Source organism: Colobus angolensis, unplaced genomic scaffold (genome assembly GCF_000951035.1).
Source record: "Colobus angolensis palliatus isolate OR3802 unplaced genomic scaffold, Cang.pa_1.0 Scaffold412, whole genome shotgun sequence".
In the NCBI taxonomy this organism is placed as follows: domain Eukaryota; kingdom Metazoa; phylum Chordata; class Mammalia; order Primates; family Cercopithecidae; genus Colobus; species Colobus angolensis.
Genome location: NW_012117511.1, coordinates 610,685 through 629,013, shown reverse-complemented (window position 1 = coordinate 629,013; position 18,329 = coordinate 610,685). Strand labels below are relative to the sequence as shown.

The following is an 18,329-nucleotide window of genomic DNA, read 5'->3' as shown; positions in this document are numbered from 1 at the left end:
CATTTTATTTTTAATTTATGTTTTTAGAGATGGTGTCTTGCTATGATGCCCAGGTTGGAGTGCAGCAGCTAGCTATTCATAGGTCCAATCGTGATAGTACACTATACCCTCAAATTCTTCACCTCAATTGACCTGCCCTCAGCCACCTGAGTAGCTTAGACTGGAGTTAGGTACTATCACATAGGCTTAGGGGTATTTTTTAAATAATTATAAAAAGTAAACATGAGACAGTTAAATCTATGCATAATGATATATGTAAGTAATCAAATTTCTAATAAGACTTTAAATTTCAATACAGAGTCAATAATTTGAATTTTCCTATGTGATACACATTCTGGATTTTCCCTACAATTTTAAAATATATTTTAAAACTCAAAAATGGCAAAAGACTTCCTTTTAAATTCAGTAATTACTTGGAATTTATATATTAGGATCTTAAAACATTAGCTTATATATGTTTCAAAAAAAACAGCATGAAAAAGAACACAGTTGGCAAGGGCAATGAAACATAACTATTTTGAATCCCATTTATTCACTTCATTTCAGAAAATTGTGATTTTTAAAATTTGCTGACACATTTAAAAGGAGGCCTCAGTAAAAGACATCCAGATTAGAAATGAAGATGCAAAACTATCTTTATTCACAGATGGCCTAATCTCATATATGTAGGAAATCCCAAGAAATCTACTGAAAAACTATTAGAACTAATAAATTAGTTCATCAAGTTAGCAGGGAACAACATAAACATGTAAAGACCAATTGCATTTCTACATACTTAGCAACAAACAAAAAAATGACATTTTTCAGAGAAATAGAAAAAACAATCCTAAAATTCATATGGCACCACAAAAAGATTCCAAGTAGCCAAAGCAATCTTGAGCAAAAAGAACAAAGCTGGAGGCATCAGACTACCTGATTTCAAAATCTATTGCAAAGCGATAGTAATCAAAACAGCATGGGCCAGGCACGGTGGCTCATGCCTATAATCCCACCACTTTGGGAGGTCAAAGCAGGTGGATCACTTGAGCTCAGGAGTTCGAGACCAGCCTGACAAACATGGTGAAACACCATCTCTATAAAAAAAAAACCAAAAAAAAAAAAAAGTTAGCAGCCATGATGGCATGCACCTGTACTCCCAGTTACTCAGGAGGCTGAGGTGGGAGGATGGCTTGAGCCCAGGAAGCAGAGGTTTCAGTGAGCTGAGATCCACTGCACTCCAGCCTGGGTGACAGAGCCAGATACTGTCTCAAAAACAAACAAACAAACAAAAAAACAGCATGGTACCAGAACAAAAACAGGTATTTGAACTAATGGAAGAGAATATCACATAATGGCATCAGTTCAAAGAACAAATCACATCTTGTGGGACAGACAGTACTCTAGTTCCACAAAATATTTACGCCTAGCAGGAACCTCATCTGAGTCTTAAAGATGTCATTCTACCATTCTCTCAGGTCTGATGTAGACAGATAAGGTTCATGGAAAGATTAGTAAACTCTGTGGGCATAAGCCCATTGCCACAATTTGCAGAAAAATTAGTTTCTTGATCAGATGCAATGCTACCTATAATAACCTGATGGTAAATAAGGCATTAAGTAAGTTCAAGGATGGCGATGGTGAAGCACTACAGACAATGAAGATAAATCCACATCCACAATAAGTGAGAACAAAAGCTGTCTCTTCCATAAAGGAAAGGGTCCAATGCAATCAACCTACCACTACTCAAATGTCTGGATGTTCCCTCAGGGAATGATGCCTTATTAAGGACTCACCATTGGTCTCTCTTACTGGACAGCAAGGCACTCAGCAGAGGCCTGAGCCAGGTGAGCTGTAGAGAAGAAGCCCATGGTATTTAGCCCATACATAATATCTCTATTCTTTCCATCTTAGGGATATGTTTTGGCTGTGTTCCCACCCAAAATCTCATCTTGAATTGTAACCCTATAATCCCCACATGTCAAGGGTGGGACTAAGGGTAGAGGTAACCAGATCATGGGGGCAGTTTTCTCCAGGCTGTTCTCATAATAGTGATTCTCACAAGATCTGACAGTTTCATAAGCATCTAGCATTTCCCCTGCTTGCATGTCTCCTTTCTGCCATCCTATGAAGAAGGTGCTTTTCTTCCCTTTCACCTTTTAGCCATGATTGTTAAGTTTCCTGAGGCCTCTCCAGTCATGCCTCCTGTACAGCCTGCAGAATTAAGCCTCTTATTAAGACTCAATTAAGCCTCTTTCCTTCATAAATTACTCAGTCTCAGGTATTTCCTTACAGCAATGTCAGAACAGACTAACACACTTAGCTGTTGCATGCATAAACCCACGGAATAAGAACTCCAGTACATAGGGAAAGAGACTGATAGCTATAAGATAAGAGATCATTTTGTCCACCTGATCATCGAGAGCCTTCTTTGCAGTGAATGGCCTTTGGCAAGGATTATATATTAGTGAAGGTTATTCAGAGAAACATAAACAATAGGATGTGTGTGTGTGTATATATACACACACATATATATATACACATATATATATATAGAGAGAGAGGAGATTTATTTTAAAGAACTTGCTCATGAAATTAAGAAGGCTGGCAAGTCCAAAATCTGCAGGGTGGGCTGGTTGGCTAAAGACCCAAGGAAGAGCTGATATTGCAGTTCAAGTCTGAAGGTTGTTTACTGGTGGAATTCCTGCTTGCTCAGAGGAGGTCAGTCTTTGTTTCTATTAAGGCCTTCAACTGAATGGATGAACCCCAGCGACCTATGGAGGGTTATCTGCTATACTTAAAGTCCATCAACTTAAATGTTAATCTCATCCAAAAATATACCCTGAGGGAAATACTGAAATTAATGTCTGACCAAATATGTAGGTACTACTGCCCAGCCAAGTTGACATGTAAAATTAAGCATCATAGTAAGCATTCACATGGCAAACAAATATTCACCACTCTGGGAAGGTTAGCCATAAACCTCCTAACAAAAACTCCTTGTCCAATTAAAAACTCTAATTTTAAAATATTTTTCCTTCTAAGTCCCAAAGCATCCAAGGAAGTTCTTAGCTATTGACCATAAATCAATATAGATCCTTTCAGCTGGCCATGTCTCTTTCTTGACCAACTGATTAACAGCTTGATCTGCTTACTGGAAGGATTTACTTTATTACCTTTGAAAAGATACCCTTGAGTGATCCTACAATGCTGTAGCTACCCATTTTCAGGAAGTACTGGCATATTGGGCAGAACTATCTATAAACCAGGGCCACTGGTCTTTCTCTTTAAGTCAACTGGTCATAGGGAATTCCCCAAGAAGCTGTAACTATGGATTAAGGAAGAGGTATTGGTGTATTAGGAATAAACGTCATGGAAGTCTGAGCTTATGTTCTGTGCTTTTAGGAGCAACTCAAAACTAATATTGTAAGTAATTCTTCTCCTTGATGATCGAGAACTACTGCACATGACAAATTTATGAACTGGAGGATCAAAGGGCCCCAAGTTCACTATGGGCAGGTAACATGGTAACCTGGTAACCTAGTGCCCATGGCCAAGTATTCAGATTCTACCAAAGTGCAACAACAATTTAGCCGCTTTTACAGAAAGGAAAATAATTATCTGAGGAAAGCTGCCTGGTTTTGTCTCAAATCTCCATGTATTTACACTGTAATTATCTTGTAGTGGTCTTCCAGAGACTCCACAGGGCATTCTATCTGCAAAGGACATTTTCTTTTGGCAGTCAGATGGAAAAATGGCAGAGTAATCTGCACAAGTAGAAATTGCTTCACATGTTTCTCTTGCTCTGGGTTGCATATACAGCCTTACAGTACTATTTTGAAGCAATAGTACTCAAGTCATGAATTTGCCTTCAGAATCCAAAGAGCCCTTTATGTAGGGAATTTCAAATGTATCAGTTATTCCTCAACTCAAAGGAAATATCTCAACATGTCCTAGACCACTGGATCCCTAATATACTTTAATGATATGACAGATCTCTGAATTTTTGTGCAATTTTTCTCATCTCTCATCTGCGGGCACTATTATGAAGGCATCTAGGATATCTGTTACTTTTTGCTCCGTGGAGCTACTCATCATTATCTCATCAATGTAATGGATGACCTTGATAACTTATGGGACCAGATTAGATTATAACAGAGAATGAAAGACTTGACATAGCCCAGAACTAAGACAATAGAAGTATATTGTGATATCTGCCAGATGTAAATATATGTCTTCTTGTGAATTTTGCTAAGAGTTATGGAGGGAAGACAACTCTCCAGATCAATTGCTCTGTGCCAAACATCACAAGTTAGGTTGACTTATTAAAAGAAGAGACTATATCTGGAACAGCTGTGGCAACTAGAGTAACCACCTGATGACGTTGAGAATAATCCATCATTTTCCAGGATCTACTTATCCTGTGTAAAAGCTATATAATTAAGTTGAACAGCAATGTGATGGAAATCACCATTCCTGCATCTATTAAGTATTTGATAGTAGCACTGATTTCTGCAACTCATCTATGAATGTAGTATATTGCTTTCGGTTCACTGTTTTGCCAGAATGAGGCAATTCCTGGAGATTCCATTTGATCCTTCCTACAATGATGATCCTCTTTCCAAAGATCAAGGAATTGATGAAGTGATTCTGCCAGCTGCTGAATATGTTTACTCAATGCATTCAGAAAATGGGTGTGGTTCAGCTAACTACCATTATGAGATGAACCCAGTCCAAAATCCTTTTATCATCTAAATTCCACAAGCCCCTAACTCTGGCTGTAGGACCAGCATAGCATTTCACTCTCCAGGAATTAATGTTGAAATAAATTTCCCAGCACTGTGATAGAGGAGGATACTTCTTGAGGATAAAGTTAGGGATGGGTGATAAAATTGAATATGATCACCCCATTTCAACATCTTATTATTATAAGCTTCTGGTTTCCTTCCTCTACAGTACACAAGGAAGTTTCACAATTCTACTTCATCTGATGCCTATACTTTAGACAACTCATGAGGCAAACCGTTAGAGCCACTGCCACTTGCTCAAGCTAATACACTGACTCCAGAATATCTGGTAGGTACATCTTCCTTTCTCCCTGGTCTAACACCCTTAAGTCTATTCAGATATATATCCCCCAGGTTTCTACCAATATGAATTGGTAAATTACTCTGGTATTCAGACTCAATACTTATTCCCCCCTAAGATCTGCAGGATTTAAGTTTAATTATGGATCTAAAGGAAATGAGTGACAGCAAAGTTGAATTTAGAAGTGAATTATTCCCCTATAAATCAAGAATCTCAAGTGAGGTCATTACAGGGCTTTCAGGCAATCAACACAAGGAGAAATGACAGTTTCCCAGCAGGAAGAATCAGCAGGATTTGGGGAATACAAGGCAATATTTATTTAAATCTATCCAAATAATCTCATTTCGATTATCAGGCTCCTTTATTTCCCATTTCATATCTTAATTCTAACATAAGAGGTCTACTGAAGCCACAAACTTATTTGCACTGTATTTCAAGCAACTTCAGGATCAGACATTGGGTTTTATTTTCAGAAGTTATGATCCCATTACAATAAAAAATAAGGGTTTCTTGGCTGGGCGCGGTGGCTCACGCCTACAATCCCAGCACTTTGGGAGGCCGAGGCGGGAGGATCATGAGGTCAGGAGATTGAGACCATCCTGGCTAACACGGTAAAACCCCATCTCCACTAAAAATACAAAAAATTAGCCAGGCGTGGTGGCAGGGCACCTGTAGTCCCAGCTACTCAAGAGGCTGAGGCAGGAGAATGGTATGAATCCGGGACGAGGAGCAGTGAGCCGAGATTGTGCCCCTACACTCCAGCCTGGGCGACAGAGAGAGACTCCATCTCAAAATAATAATAATAATAATAATAATAATAATAATAATAATAATAATAATGGTTTCTTTTAGGTCAGAGATGCTATCTGGTTCTCCAACCATTAATTACAGTCCTAAACTTGTCATTTATTTTCTATTAGTTCTCCAGTGCAGTGAGAATAGGACAGCACATCCCATGGTCCTTGTAGTCTTAGTTTTCATCATAATTTTCCATTGCAATAGCTGCTTGGTTCCCCAAAGCTACTTGGTTTCCTTTCTTCTACAGATACTTGACTCCATAACACTATGTATGAGAACTCATAACACTGCTAGTAAGAACTCAGAAGGAAGTGTGCAGCATGAGAGAGAAAACATGTATTGTCTTAGAGAATACTATACCTAAGTCATTGAGAACAGACTGGAGATAGAAAAATGGTCATTAAGGGCATTGCCAATGAATGCTCAGAAGGAAATGAGGAACATGTCACTGGAAACTAGAGGCCAGGGAATCCCTGTTATATAGTAACAGAAAATTTGTCTGAATTAGGTGTTGCAGTTATGTGGAATACAAAACTTACAAATGATAAACTTAGACATTTAGTTGAGGAAATTTCCAAGCAAAGCGTTGACGGTGTAGTCTGGTTTCTTACTATTTATAGTAAATATGAGAGGAAAAAGAAAGATTGGGGGAGAACTGGTAAGCAAAGAGGAATAAGGACTTGATAATTAGGGAAATTCTCAGCCTATCCAGACTACAAAAGAGACTAAAATTAAGAGAGTTGCTGTCAGTTAAGTGTGTTCTGCACAGAAAGCCAAGGTTGCAGAGCTGGATCGATTTTCACTAGTTCCTTGGAAAGATCTTAACAGGTCAGGGTCAAAAATAAATTTGAAGATGTTATGCTGCTGTCTTTAAAGAATGGGCTGGCTGGGCACAGTGGCTCACGCCTGTAAAACTAACACTTTGAGAGGCTGAGGCAGGCGGATTGCCTGAGCTCAGGAGTCCCAGACCAACCTGGGGAACATGGTGAAACCCCATCTCTACTAAAATACAAAAAATTAGCCAGGCATGGCAGCATGCGCCTGTAGTCCCAGCTGCTCGGGAGACTGAGGCAGGAGAATTGCTTGAACCCGCCTAGGAGGCAGAGGTTGCAGTGAGCTGAGATCAAGCCACTATACTCTGGCCTGGGCCACTGAGTGAGTCACCATTTCCAAAGGAAAGGGAAAGGGAAAGGGAAAGGAAAGGGAAAGGGAAAAAGGAAAGGGAAAAAGGAAAGGGAAAAAGGAAAGGGAAAAAGGAAAGGGAAAGGAAAGGGAAAGGAAAAGGAAAGGAAAGGAAAGAAAAGAAAAGAAAAGAAAAAAGAAAGGGCTATGAGCCAAGGAGTGTAAGTGGCTTCTAGAAGCTGGAGGAGGCGAGTAAACAAATTCTCCTCTAGAGCATATAGGAGAAAAATAGTTCTGCTGACACCTTGATTTTACTCCAGTGAAGCCTTTTTTTGGACTTCTGACCTCCAGAACTGTCAGAATAAATTTATGTTGTTTTCAGAGGCTAAATTTCTGGTAGCTTACTACAGCAGCAATAGCAAACTAATACAGACTTTTGGCACCTAGAAGTGAGGTACTGATGTGACAAATACCTAAAAATGTGGGAGTGGCTTTGGAATTGGACAATGGAGAGGCTGAATTTTGAAGAGAATGACAGAAACCAGTAAAAAACCACCAATCAACATATTCAAAAAGTTCACTAAACATCAGGCAGGATTAATACAAAAAAAAATTACACGAGTACATCATAGTTAAAACGTTAAAAACCAATAGGAAAGAGAAAAAGGAACATATTATATTTATATATTATATTTCGCAATATGACCTAAGTCCTGACTTGTCAACAAAAACTGTGAAAGTCACAAGATTATGGAATAATACCTTCAAACATGCTAAAATATAAATACATTATTCTAAGACAAAATGACATCTAAAACAAAAAAGTTGAAGAAAATTATCTCTAATAAAAGCACAGAACTACTGGAAGGAATGAAGGGCACTAGAAAGAATAAATACAGATGGCAGACAAAAATGAACCAGTGACATAAAGCAAATCCATTAAACAAATAATGCATACTTTAGACTCAACTACCCAAATGTAAAAAGTAATATCAGTGGCTGAGTCTATGACATTTACACTGGTTAGCATGGTAATATTATTTCTCAAGTATTGGTAACTGAGCAAATTGTCTTGAAATATATCAGTGTAGTGGCATGATCATGGCTCACTGCAGCCTCGAACTCCTGGGCTCAAAAGAACCCCCCACCTCAGCCTTCTGAGTAGCTAGGACAGGTGTGTGTCACCACATCTAGCTAAATTTTTAAAAATTATTTTTGTAGAGATGGGGTCTTGCTTTGTTGCCTAGGCTGGTTTCAAACTCCTGGCCTCAAGTGATCCTCTTGACTAAACCTGTAAAAGTGCTGAGATTATAGGCATGAGTCACCATGCCTGGCCCTTCTAATAAGCTAGAATAAGAGAACTATAAATGTTATGATTCATTGTATTTATATAAACTATTATATTTATGATAAGGAATAGCATTAACGTTTTTGGAAGCAAAATTTGTTTATAAAAGTTTTTGATGTCATCATTAAAATACTTTGCGAGGCTTTTAAACATGTTTTCTTTGGTTTTCGAATGTTATATATTTTAAATGTATGTGATGCACTTGAGAAAAAAAACAATAATTTTTTTTTAAAAAACAAAGGACTAATTATCATAATGTTCAGCATAGTAGTGGCTATCTCAGTGAGGAAAACCAAAGAATGGGGCAAAGAAGGAAATATGATAGATCCAGCAGTACTGAATATTAATCTACCTCTTAAGATGGGTATCAGGTTTAAAAATTTTCATGTCATTATTATGCATCAAAACTTACACAGTAGAATTTGGGGATAAGTGGTTAAAAAAAACTTACATAGTCCTTCATATGTACTAAAAGGTTACTTAATGAAAAATTTAAAAGGACAAAGGTAATGAAATGAGAAAGTTTGAATATTCCTGATCAAATAATTAATAGAGATTTGTAGAAGGAAGTACCTGTTTCATTTCCTGTTCCACAACCATTGTGGATCTGCTGTAAGCCAGGAACTGGCCGTGTTGTCAGATACCAAACTGCATGTAGGACATCTGTGGCATGTATACGATTGTGATCTAAAGTCACCAAAATGTTTTTCTGTTAGGTTTAACATACAACATTTAAAAACTACAATAATTTCCTAATCATACTATATCCTCATAAAAAAGATGTGACAGAATAATTCCCCACAATTGAATTTTATTTCATCTAAAGTCTCTTGATGTGTTAAAAAAAAAATTCTGTTTTAAAAACTTCCCCGTATACTACAAAAACATAGTAAAGGTGCCAAAGAAAAGGCAGTATAACCAAGGAGTATTGAAAGGCATTGGAAAATGTTCTTAAGGTTGCTATTTTGTGGCTTTCAAAAATATCATGTAGTGTCTGGATTACAGAGACTCATGTCTGCACACAAAACAGTTTTGTACACAGAACAGTTACAAATTCTGGTTACTTACATTTTTGTCCCCAACAAAAAGGTCAGAAATACTATGTCTCAGGCTTGCTATAGGAATTAAATGCTAAATATGTGAAAGCCTCCAGCACAGTGTCTGACACATCATATATGATCAATAAAACATTAATTTACTGAAATTCAACTATGTGAAAAGGCAATGTGGCATAGTGTAAAGAGTATAGGCTTTAGAAGTCAGATAGACCTGAAACTGAAACAGTACTTTGTTATCTAGTTTTATAATCTTGGGAAAGATCCTTCTGAGTTTACTTCTCACCTATAAAAGGTATATAATACAACTTTGCCAAAAAAGATTGAATAAGATAACCTATGTGAATCTAATGATTGCAGTTAACATCAATATCCAATGAAAATTTAACACTTCAACAAATACTTAATGTATATGTATGCATTAGTAGATAATATAATATTGTTTTGCCTATAGAAATGACATGGCATCCACTGGGAACTTAATTATTATTAACAAATCACCACCTTTTACTGACCATTTACTAAAAAGTCTGATATGTGCTTTACATGAATTATCTTATATCATTACTACCTATGGAGTAGGTACTATTGTTATTCTCATTCATAAATTTTTGAAGTTTAGAAAAGTTAGGTCCAGAGACTATTTTCTTAACTAATATATCCTAATTGAAACTGACAGTGAAGACTCTTTACCACCTCTTTCTTTTCATTCCATTTCCTTTGAAGTCCATCTTAAAGTATCCCTATATCCCATTTATAAAATTCAACCACTTCTTTGAATGCACAATTTATAAGTGGAAATTACAGTATATGTAACTCACCTTAAATTATTAAACATTATTAGTGAGTTATGCCAATTGAAGAATAATTCACTATTTATAGAACTAATTTCTCAAAAATGTGTCCACATGGAGGGAAACTGTAGACAATATATAAAGACAGTCCTATCTTTTTCTAATATGAACTCAAATTATATTCAAACACAATATGCAATAGCCATTAAATTATTCCATAAGTCGGAACACAGTTAAAAATTGAAATTAGATTATCAATTTTAAACATTTTTAAGTGAATGATTTTCTGAAACTCTTGACTAACTTTTAAAAAGATAAAGTACTCAGGCAATTAATTTTAAAAATAGAAAGATGTATACTATATAACAATCAGGTGAAAAAGCAGATTATAAATATGTATCAACATTATGACCACCTTTACAAAAAATAAATTTATGTAAGAACTCTTGGAGAATATATACCAAAATGTTAACAAAAAACAGACAAATAAAATGTTAACAGTAGTCAGTTAAATCTAGGTAGTACAATACAAATTTTCTTTTTAAATCTCCATTAAAAAATTTTTCAGGCCAGGCGTGGCAGCTGACACCTATAATCCCAGCACTTTGGGAGGCCGAGGCAGGTGGATCACCAGAGATCAGGAGTTTAAGACCAGCCTGGCCAACATGGTGAAACCCTATCTCTACTAAAAATACAAACAATTAGCTGGGCGTGGTGGTGGGCGCCTGTAATCCCAGCTACCTGTGAGAGCTGAGACAGAAGAATCACTTGAACTCGGGAGGCGGAGGGTGCAGTGGGCCAAGATCGCACCATTGCACTCCAGCCTAGACAACAAGATCAAGACTCTCTCTCAAGAAAAAAAAAAAAAATTCAAACATGCAGTTTTAAAAGTGTTTAAGGGACCATCTGAAGAGAAAGATGATAAAGAGTTTCAAAACCCATATTATTTGAACTTAAATAATAAGATATGTTAATACTTACAAGGAATGTCTCGATAGCCATTTTCTAATGCACGAAAATAGTTCATAAATTGTTGAGTGGGAATTTTAAATATTTCCAATAAACCAGTGTCTTGAAATAAGGTATACATAACCTAAATGTCAATTAAAATAAAGTTTACTTTAAAAATCAGAATTTCTATTTGTAGCTGAGTATAATGTTTCCATGATTTGTATTTTGGAATGTTAACCATGTATTAATATATGTCTTTAAGTTAATAATTTATTTAAAACTTGCCTACAATTAATTCTTTCCAAAAAATCAGAATGGAAGATATCACCCTAAAGCCCCCGAAAATTAAAGAAGGCTTACCATACATATCATGTCCCAATTTTTAAATTTTTCCATTCTTTTCCTTAGCTTTTTATTCCTAATTTACTGAAGGTCATGTGAATTCTATTCTAATCTAGTCCTGGGTATTAAAAAAAAGTCAAAACAATACTATGTTTATCACATTTTTATCCCTAAGGACTTCAATGAGATGAACTTACATATCTTTCACAAAATTTATCCTTATGTTTTTGCATTTCATAAATAAGATGTTAAAGTAATTAATGAGAGTAATATTTTGGGGCGGTTAATCTGATGCTGTTATGCAGAACCATCAGGTATAACCCTGAGTCTCGGTGGTAAAATCAAAGTATTTTCCCATAGTTCTAGCATGAAATGAACCATCTGACCTTGAGTAAAGTATAGGGAGGGCAGGTGGAAAAATAAAGCTTAAATTTCAGTGGTTAGAACTAGACGATTTTTCATGTCCTTTTCAACCTCAACATTCAAGAAAATGTAAATCTTTATTATTTATTTAGCATAAATTAAATTCCATTAATATGGTCAAATAAACTACTTGTCATATACATAATAGTATGATCTACATCTTATATGTAATTGTTTTATGTATATATTTAATTTTTTCTGAAAAATAACTTAATGAACAATGTCAGTTGAACTAGTACCTAAACCATTATATGATACTAGATTTTGCTTTCTATAAAGATTTAAGAAAATTAAATTTACAGTTAAAAAGTAGATATCTGAAAGCAAACCTGACTAAGAATCCTTCCTGATTTCTCTCCCATCTTTTCTACAAGTTCAAAAATTGGAAAATTCCAGTTGCTCATCTTCTCTATTAATGAGTCATACTCTTCTACTAAAATCAGGTCCAGTGATACTTCCTGTTCAATCTGTACATACAGAAAAACAACAACTTTATTGTATCTTTTATAAATACTGTGAAATATACATTAAAATGAGAACACTTAGGATTGAACATTAAAAAAAGTCTGTACTATTTTCTATAATGGTTATTCTTAAATATAGTCTTATCTGCCCTTCTAATTTCTCTTTCTAGAATGTTATCTTCAGACAACTAAACACATAACTCTTGGGTGTAAGACTTATTAATCTTCTTATATTATTTTTATGAATAAAAGTATTATATTTCCAAATTATTATATAAATCCAAAGTCTATTATTTTCATTTTAGTAGTTACAGGTATCAAAGGGTAACAGGAAAAAAAAAACATATCCTTACGTTGGCATTTATTACCAGGATAATTTTTCAAAAGAAATAGGTGTTTCTTTTCCCTAAAAGCCTAAATTTTGAAATTTAAGAACAAAACTATATTGCCATTATAAATACATTATTTTCATTGTTTTTAGTAACATGCACATATTCTCTATACCTTCACATATGCAAAAGAAAATATCAGAATAGAAAATAATATATTTTATATAAAACTAAATAAAATATATTCATTTAAAACTGAATGCAGTTTGTTGCTTTAGGATGATAGAATTAGAACAAGTTACTGTATTATTTGTAACCCAAGCAATATTTCAGTTATAGTCACTTATCAGTAAAACAATTTAAAAATACTATTACATTAAAAATCTTGTTCTGGGCAAAAGTAATAAAACCAGTACTAACAGTATTATATTTCACCTTAACATAATCATATTGAAAGTTTATCTTTTACATTTGTTTGCTGTTCATTCTGTGCCTCTTCTGTTAGCCAATTATCACCTTCCTGAAATAATTTTCTGCTGTCTTTCTTCTCTGTTTCCTCTTCTTGTTGAGTTTCCATAACTTTGAATGATTCTTTTGAGAAAATGTTTTCTTCTTCACCTTTCAAAAAATATATATAGTAATAGATAGGAGTAAAACGTGCCCTATATGTACAGTTTTACATGAAAAATAATTGATAAAAATATTTAGATAAAGTAAATCATAATGGAGTTCAATCTAAATTATTTCATGACACCATTAAGTTGTATCTTGCTGTGTATTTTGCCTAGGTACCTTATGCTCAGGCAGCAAAGACATTTCCTGTATTGGACTCCCCTTTCACATCTACTCATGGATCCTAAGTGGATATTCTTTATAAAAGTGAGAAAAAGAAAAAGTTCCTATCAATAGAAATGTTCTTACCAATTTGATGTAAACAATTTCCAACATCTCTGAGTTTTAGATATAAAAATTCTAAAATTATAATTACAAATCAATAAGATTAAATCACATGTAAACCTTAAATCACAATATTATAAATTGTGAGTTATATCTCTACCAATGTAATAATTTCTTTTCTCAAATCACATGGAAAAGGACAGCAGTATTCGCAGCTAAATAGTACTCATTCACATGTTAAAAAATATTCATATTCATTCTATTTGTAATACGTTAAACAGGGAAATTACCCAAAACCTATCGACAGTAGAATAAATAACTTGTGGTATACTTACACAATTGATCACTACAGAGCAAAGAGAATGAACTACAATACGAATGGTACTTAAAAATATAATGTTCAGTGAAGGAAGCCAGGCACAAAAGTACATATTCTGTGATTCTCTTTAAGAAAAGTTCAAAAGTGTATGAAAGACAAAAAGATCATTATCTTTCGGGCATATGATTGGAAGGGGTCATGATGGGTAATTTTGAGGTGTAGGTAGTATTTTTTTTCTTTTTAAAAAAACAACTTTTACCTTAGGTTCAGGGTTACATGTGCAGGTTTGTTATATAGGTAAATTTGTGTCATGGAGTTTGTTGTACAGATTATTTCATCACCCAGGTACTAGGCCTAGTACCCAATTACTATTTTTTTCTGATTCTCTTGCTCCTCCTACCCTCCACCATCAGGTAGGCCCCAGTATCTGTTGTTCTCCTCTTTATGTGCATGTGCTCTAGTCATTCAGCTCCCACTTATAAGTGACAGTACTTGGTTTTCTGTTCCTGTGTTTGTTTGACTCCAGCTCCATCCATGCCTCTGCAAAAAACATTACCTCAGTCTTCTTATAGCTGCCTAGTATTCCATGATGTATATATACTACATCTTCTTCTTTGCCTTTTCTTTTAGAAAAACTACCATAATCATTTATTACTTGTTCCACTATGGACACGTAAGATAGAGCCCAAACTATGCAGTAAAATAGAATCTGGATTCAAGTCTGAATACTACTATAGAAACAAGTCCTAGCCTCACTACTTCACTAGCTGTGATTTTTTTCATTTTATTTATTTATTTTTTAAGTTTAGTGGTGCAAGTGCAGGTTTGTTACATAGGTAAGCATGTAACAAGGGGGTTTGTTGTACAGGTTGTTTCATTACTCAGGTATTAAGACTAGTACAAATTAGTTGTCTTCCTGATCCTCTCCCTCCTCTGAGAGGCCCCAGTGAGTGTTGCTCCCCTCTACATGTCCATGTGTTCTCATCATTTAGCTCGCACTTATAAGTGAGAACATAACAATATTTGGTTTTCTGTTCCTGTGGCTAAGGATAATGGCCTCCAGTTCCATCCATGTCCCTGCAAAAGACACAATCTCTTTATTTTTAAGGCTGCATAGTATTCCATGCTGTATATGTACTGTATTTCTTTATCCACTCTATCACTAGTGGATATTTAGGTTGATTCCATGTCTTTTCTATTGTGAATAGTGCTGTAATAAACACACACATGCATGTGTCTTTATAACAGAATGACTTATATTCCTTTGGATATATACCCAGTAATGGGATTGCTGGGTTGGATGGTATTTCTGTTTTTAGGTCTTTGAGGAATCACCACACTGTGTACCACAATGACTGAACTAATTTACACTCCCACCAACAGTGTACAAGTGTTTTTTTTTCTCCCCAACATTGCCAGCATCTATTATTTTTTGCCTTTTTAATAGCAGCCATTCTGACTGGTGTTAGATGGTGTTTCACTGTGGTTTTGACTTGCATTTTGCTAGCGATTAGTGATGTTGAGCTGTTTTTCATGACTGTTGGCCATATGTATGTCTTCTTTCGCAAATTGTCTGTTCATGTCCTTTGCCCACTTTTTATGTTTGTTTTCTCTTGTAAATTTAAGTTCCTAGTAGGTGCTGGATATTAGGCCTTTATCAGATGCATAGTTTGCAAAACTTTTCTCCCTTTCTGTAGGTTGTCTGTTTACTCTGTTGATAAGTTTATTTTGCTGTACAAAAGCTCTTTAGTATAATTATATTCGCATTTGTCAAGTTTTGTTTTTGTTATGATTGCTTTTAGCATCTTTGTCATGAAATATTTGCCAGTATCTATATCCAGAATGGTATTGCCTCAGTTGTCTTTCAGAGTTTTTATAGTTTTGGGTTTTACATTTAAGTCTTTAAACGATCTTTAGTTGATTTTTGTATATGGTGTAAGGAAGGGATCCAGTTTTAATCTCCTACATATGGCTAGCCAGTTATCCCACCACCATTTATTGAATAGGGAGTCCTTTCCCCATTGCTTGTTTTTGTCAGCTTTGTCAAAGATCAAATGGTTGTAGGCATGTGGCCTTATTTCTGGGCTCTCTATTCTGTCCCATTGGTCTATGTGGCTGTTTCTGTACCAGTACCATGTTATTTTGTTACTGTAGTTCCGTAGTATACTTTGAAATCAGGTAATATGATGCCTCAAACTTTGTTCTTTTTGCTTAGCATTGCCTTGGCTGCTCAGGCTCTTTTCTGGTTCCATATGAATTTTAAAATAGCTTTTTCTGCTTTGAGATGAATTTCATTGGTAGTTTGTTAGGAATAACACTGAATCTATAAATTGCGTTGGGCAGTATGACCATTTTAATGATATTGATTCTTCCTATCCATGAGCATGGAATGTTTTTCCATTTGTTTGTGTCATCTCTGCTTTATTTGGGCAGTGTTTGGTAATTCTCATTGTAGAGGTCTTTAATCTCCCTGATTAGCTGTATTCCTAGGTATTTTATTATGTTTTTTGTGGCAACTGTAAATGGGATTGTGTTCCTGGTTTGGCTCTTGGTTTGGCTGTGTTACTGTATAGAAATGCTAGTTATTCCTGTTCATTGATTTTGTATCCTGAAACTCTGCTGAAGTTACTTATTAGCTTAAGCAGCTTTTGGGCCAAGACTATGGGGTTTTCTAGATATAGAATCATGTCTGCAAACAGGGATAGTTTGACCTCCTCTCTTCCTATTTGGATGCCCTTTATTTCTTCTCTTGCCTGATTACTGTGGTCAAGACTTCCAATACTATGTCGAATAGGAGTGGTGAGAGAGGGCATACTTGTCTGGTGCCCATTTTCAAGGGGAATGCTTCCAGTTTTTGCCCATTCAGTATGATGTTGGCTGTGGGTTTCTCCTAGATGGTTCTTATTATTTTGAGCTATATTCCTGGAATACCTAGTTTATTGAGTTTTTAACATGAAGGGATGTTGAATTTTATCAAAAGCCTTTTTCTGAATCTATTGAGATAATCATGTGGTTTTTGTCTTTAGTTCTGTTTATGTGATGAATCACGTTGACTGATTTGCATATGTTGAACCAACCTTGCATCCCAGGGATTATCATGGTGGATTAGCTTTTAGATGTGCTGTTGGACTTGGTTTGCAAGTATTTTGTTGAGGATTTTTGCATCAATTTTCATCAAGGATATTGGCCTGAGGTTTTGTTTTTTTCTTGTGTCTCTGCAACATTTTGGTATCAGAATGATGCTGGCCTCATAGAATGGGTTGGGGAGGAGTCCTTCCTCCTCATTTTTTTGTAATACTTTCAGTCCTTCATCTTCAGTTTTTTGTACCACTACTTTCAGTATAAATAATACCAGCTCTTCTTTGTACATCTGGTAGGATTTGGCTGTGAATCCATCTGGTCCTGGCCTTTTTTTTTTTTGCGGGGTGGGGGTTGTTGGTGGGCTATTTATTACAGATTCCATATAGGTCTATTCAGGGAATCCATGTCCTCCTGGTTCAGTCTTGGGAGGGGTTATGTGTACAGGAATTTATCCATCTCTTCTAGGTTTTCTAGTCTGTGTGTAAAGAGGTGTTCATAGTAGTCTCTAATGGTTGTATTTCTGTGGGGTCAGTGGCACCACCCCCTTTGTCATTTCTAATTGTGTTTATTTGGATCTTCTCTCTTTTCTTCTGTATTTGCCTAGTTAGCAGTCTATTTAAATTTTTTCAAAAAATCAACTCCTGGTTTCATTCATCTTTTGGATGGTGTTTTTGTGTCTCAATCACCTTCAGTTCAGCTCTGATTTTGGCTATTTCTTGTTTTCTGTCAGCCTTGGGGTTGGTTTGCTCTCTCTTCTCTAGTTATTTTAGTGGTGATATCAGGTTGTTAATTTGGGATCTAACTTTTTGATATGGGTGTTTAGTGCTATAAAATTCCTTAACACTGCCTTAGCTGTGTCCCAGAGATTTTGTAGGTTGTATCTTTGTTCTCATTCGTATTAAAAACCTTCTTGATTTCTGCCTTAATTTTATTATTTGCCCAAAAGTCATTCAGGAGCAGGTTGTCTAATTTCCATGTAATTGCAAGGTTTTGATTGATTTTTTTTTAGTCTTGATTTTTATCTTTATTGCACTGTGGTCCAGGAGTATGTCTGGCATGACTTCAGTTCTTTTACATTTGCTGAGGATTGTCTGATTGATTTTAGAATGTGGTAATGAGAAAAATGTACATTCTGTTGTTTTTGGGTTGAGAGTTCTGTAGAGGTCTATCAGATCCATTTGGTCCCATATTGAGTTCAGGTACTGAATATCTTTGTTAATTTTCTGCCTCAGTGATCTAATACTGTCCAGTGGAGTGTTGAAGTCTCCCACTATTATTGTGTGGGAGTCTAAGACTCTTTGTAGATCTCAAAGAACTTGCTTTATAAATCTGGGTACTCCTG

The 18,329-nt window shown here is 35.5% G+C and overlaps 1 protein-coding gene across 2 annotated transcripts in view; it reads right to left on the bottom strand.

Annotated features, from left to right (window-relative positions):
* PDE3B (phosphodiesterase 3B, cGMP-inhibited) overlaps positions 1–18,329 on the bottom strand; it is a 225,642-nt gene that overhangs the window by 22,263 nt on the left and 185,050 nt on the right. For both annotated transcript variants that reach the window (XM_011956257.1, XM_011956258.1), the window contains exons 8-11: positions 13,160–13,308; positions 12,227–12,364; positions 11,163–11,274; positions 8,906–9,019 (exon numbers count right to left, since the gene is read on the bottom strand). In XM_011956257.1, coding sequence (XP_011811647.1) covers positions 8,906–9,019; positions 11,163–11,274; positions 12,227–12,364; positions 13,160–13,308 — 513 coding nt within the window. The remainder of the gene's footprint in view (positions 1–8,905; positions 9,020–11,162; positions 11,275–12,226; positions 12,365–13,159; positions 13,309–18,329) is intronic.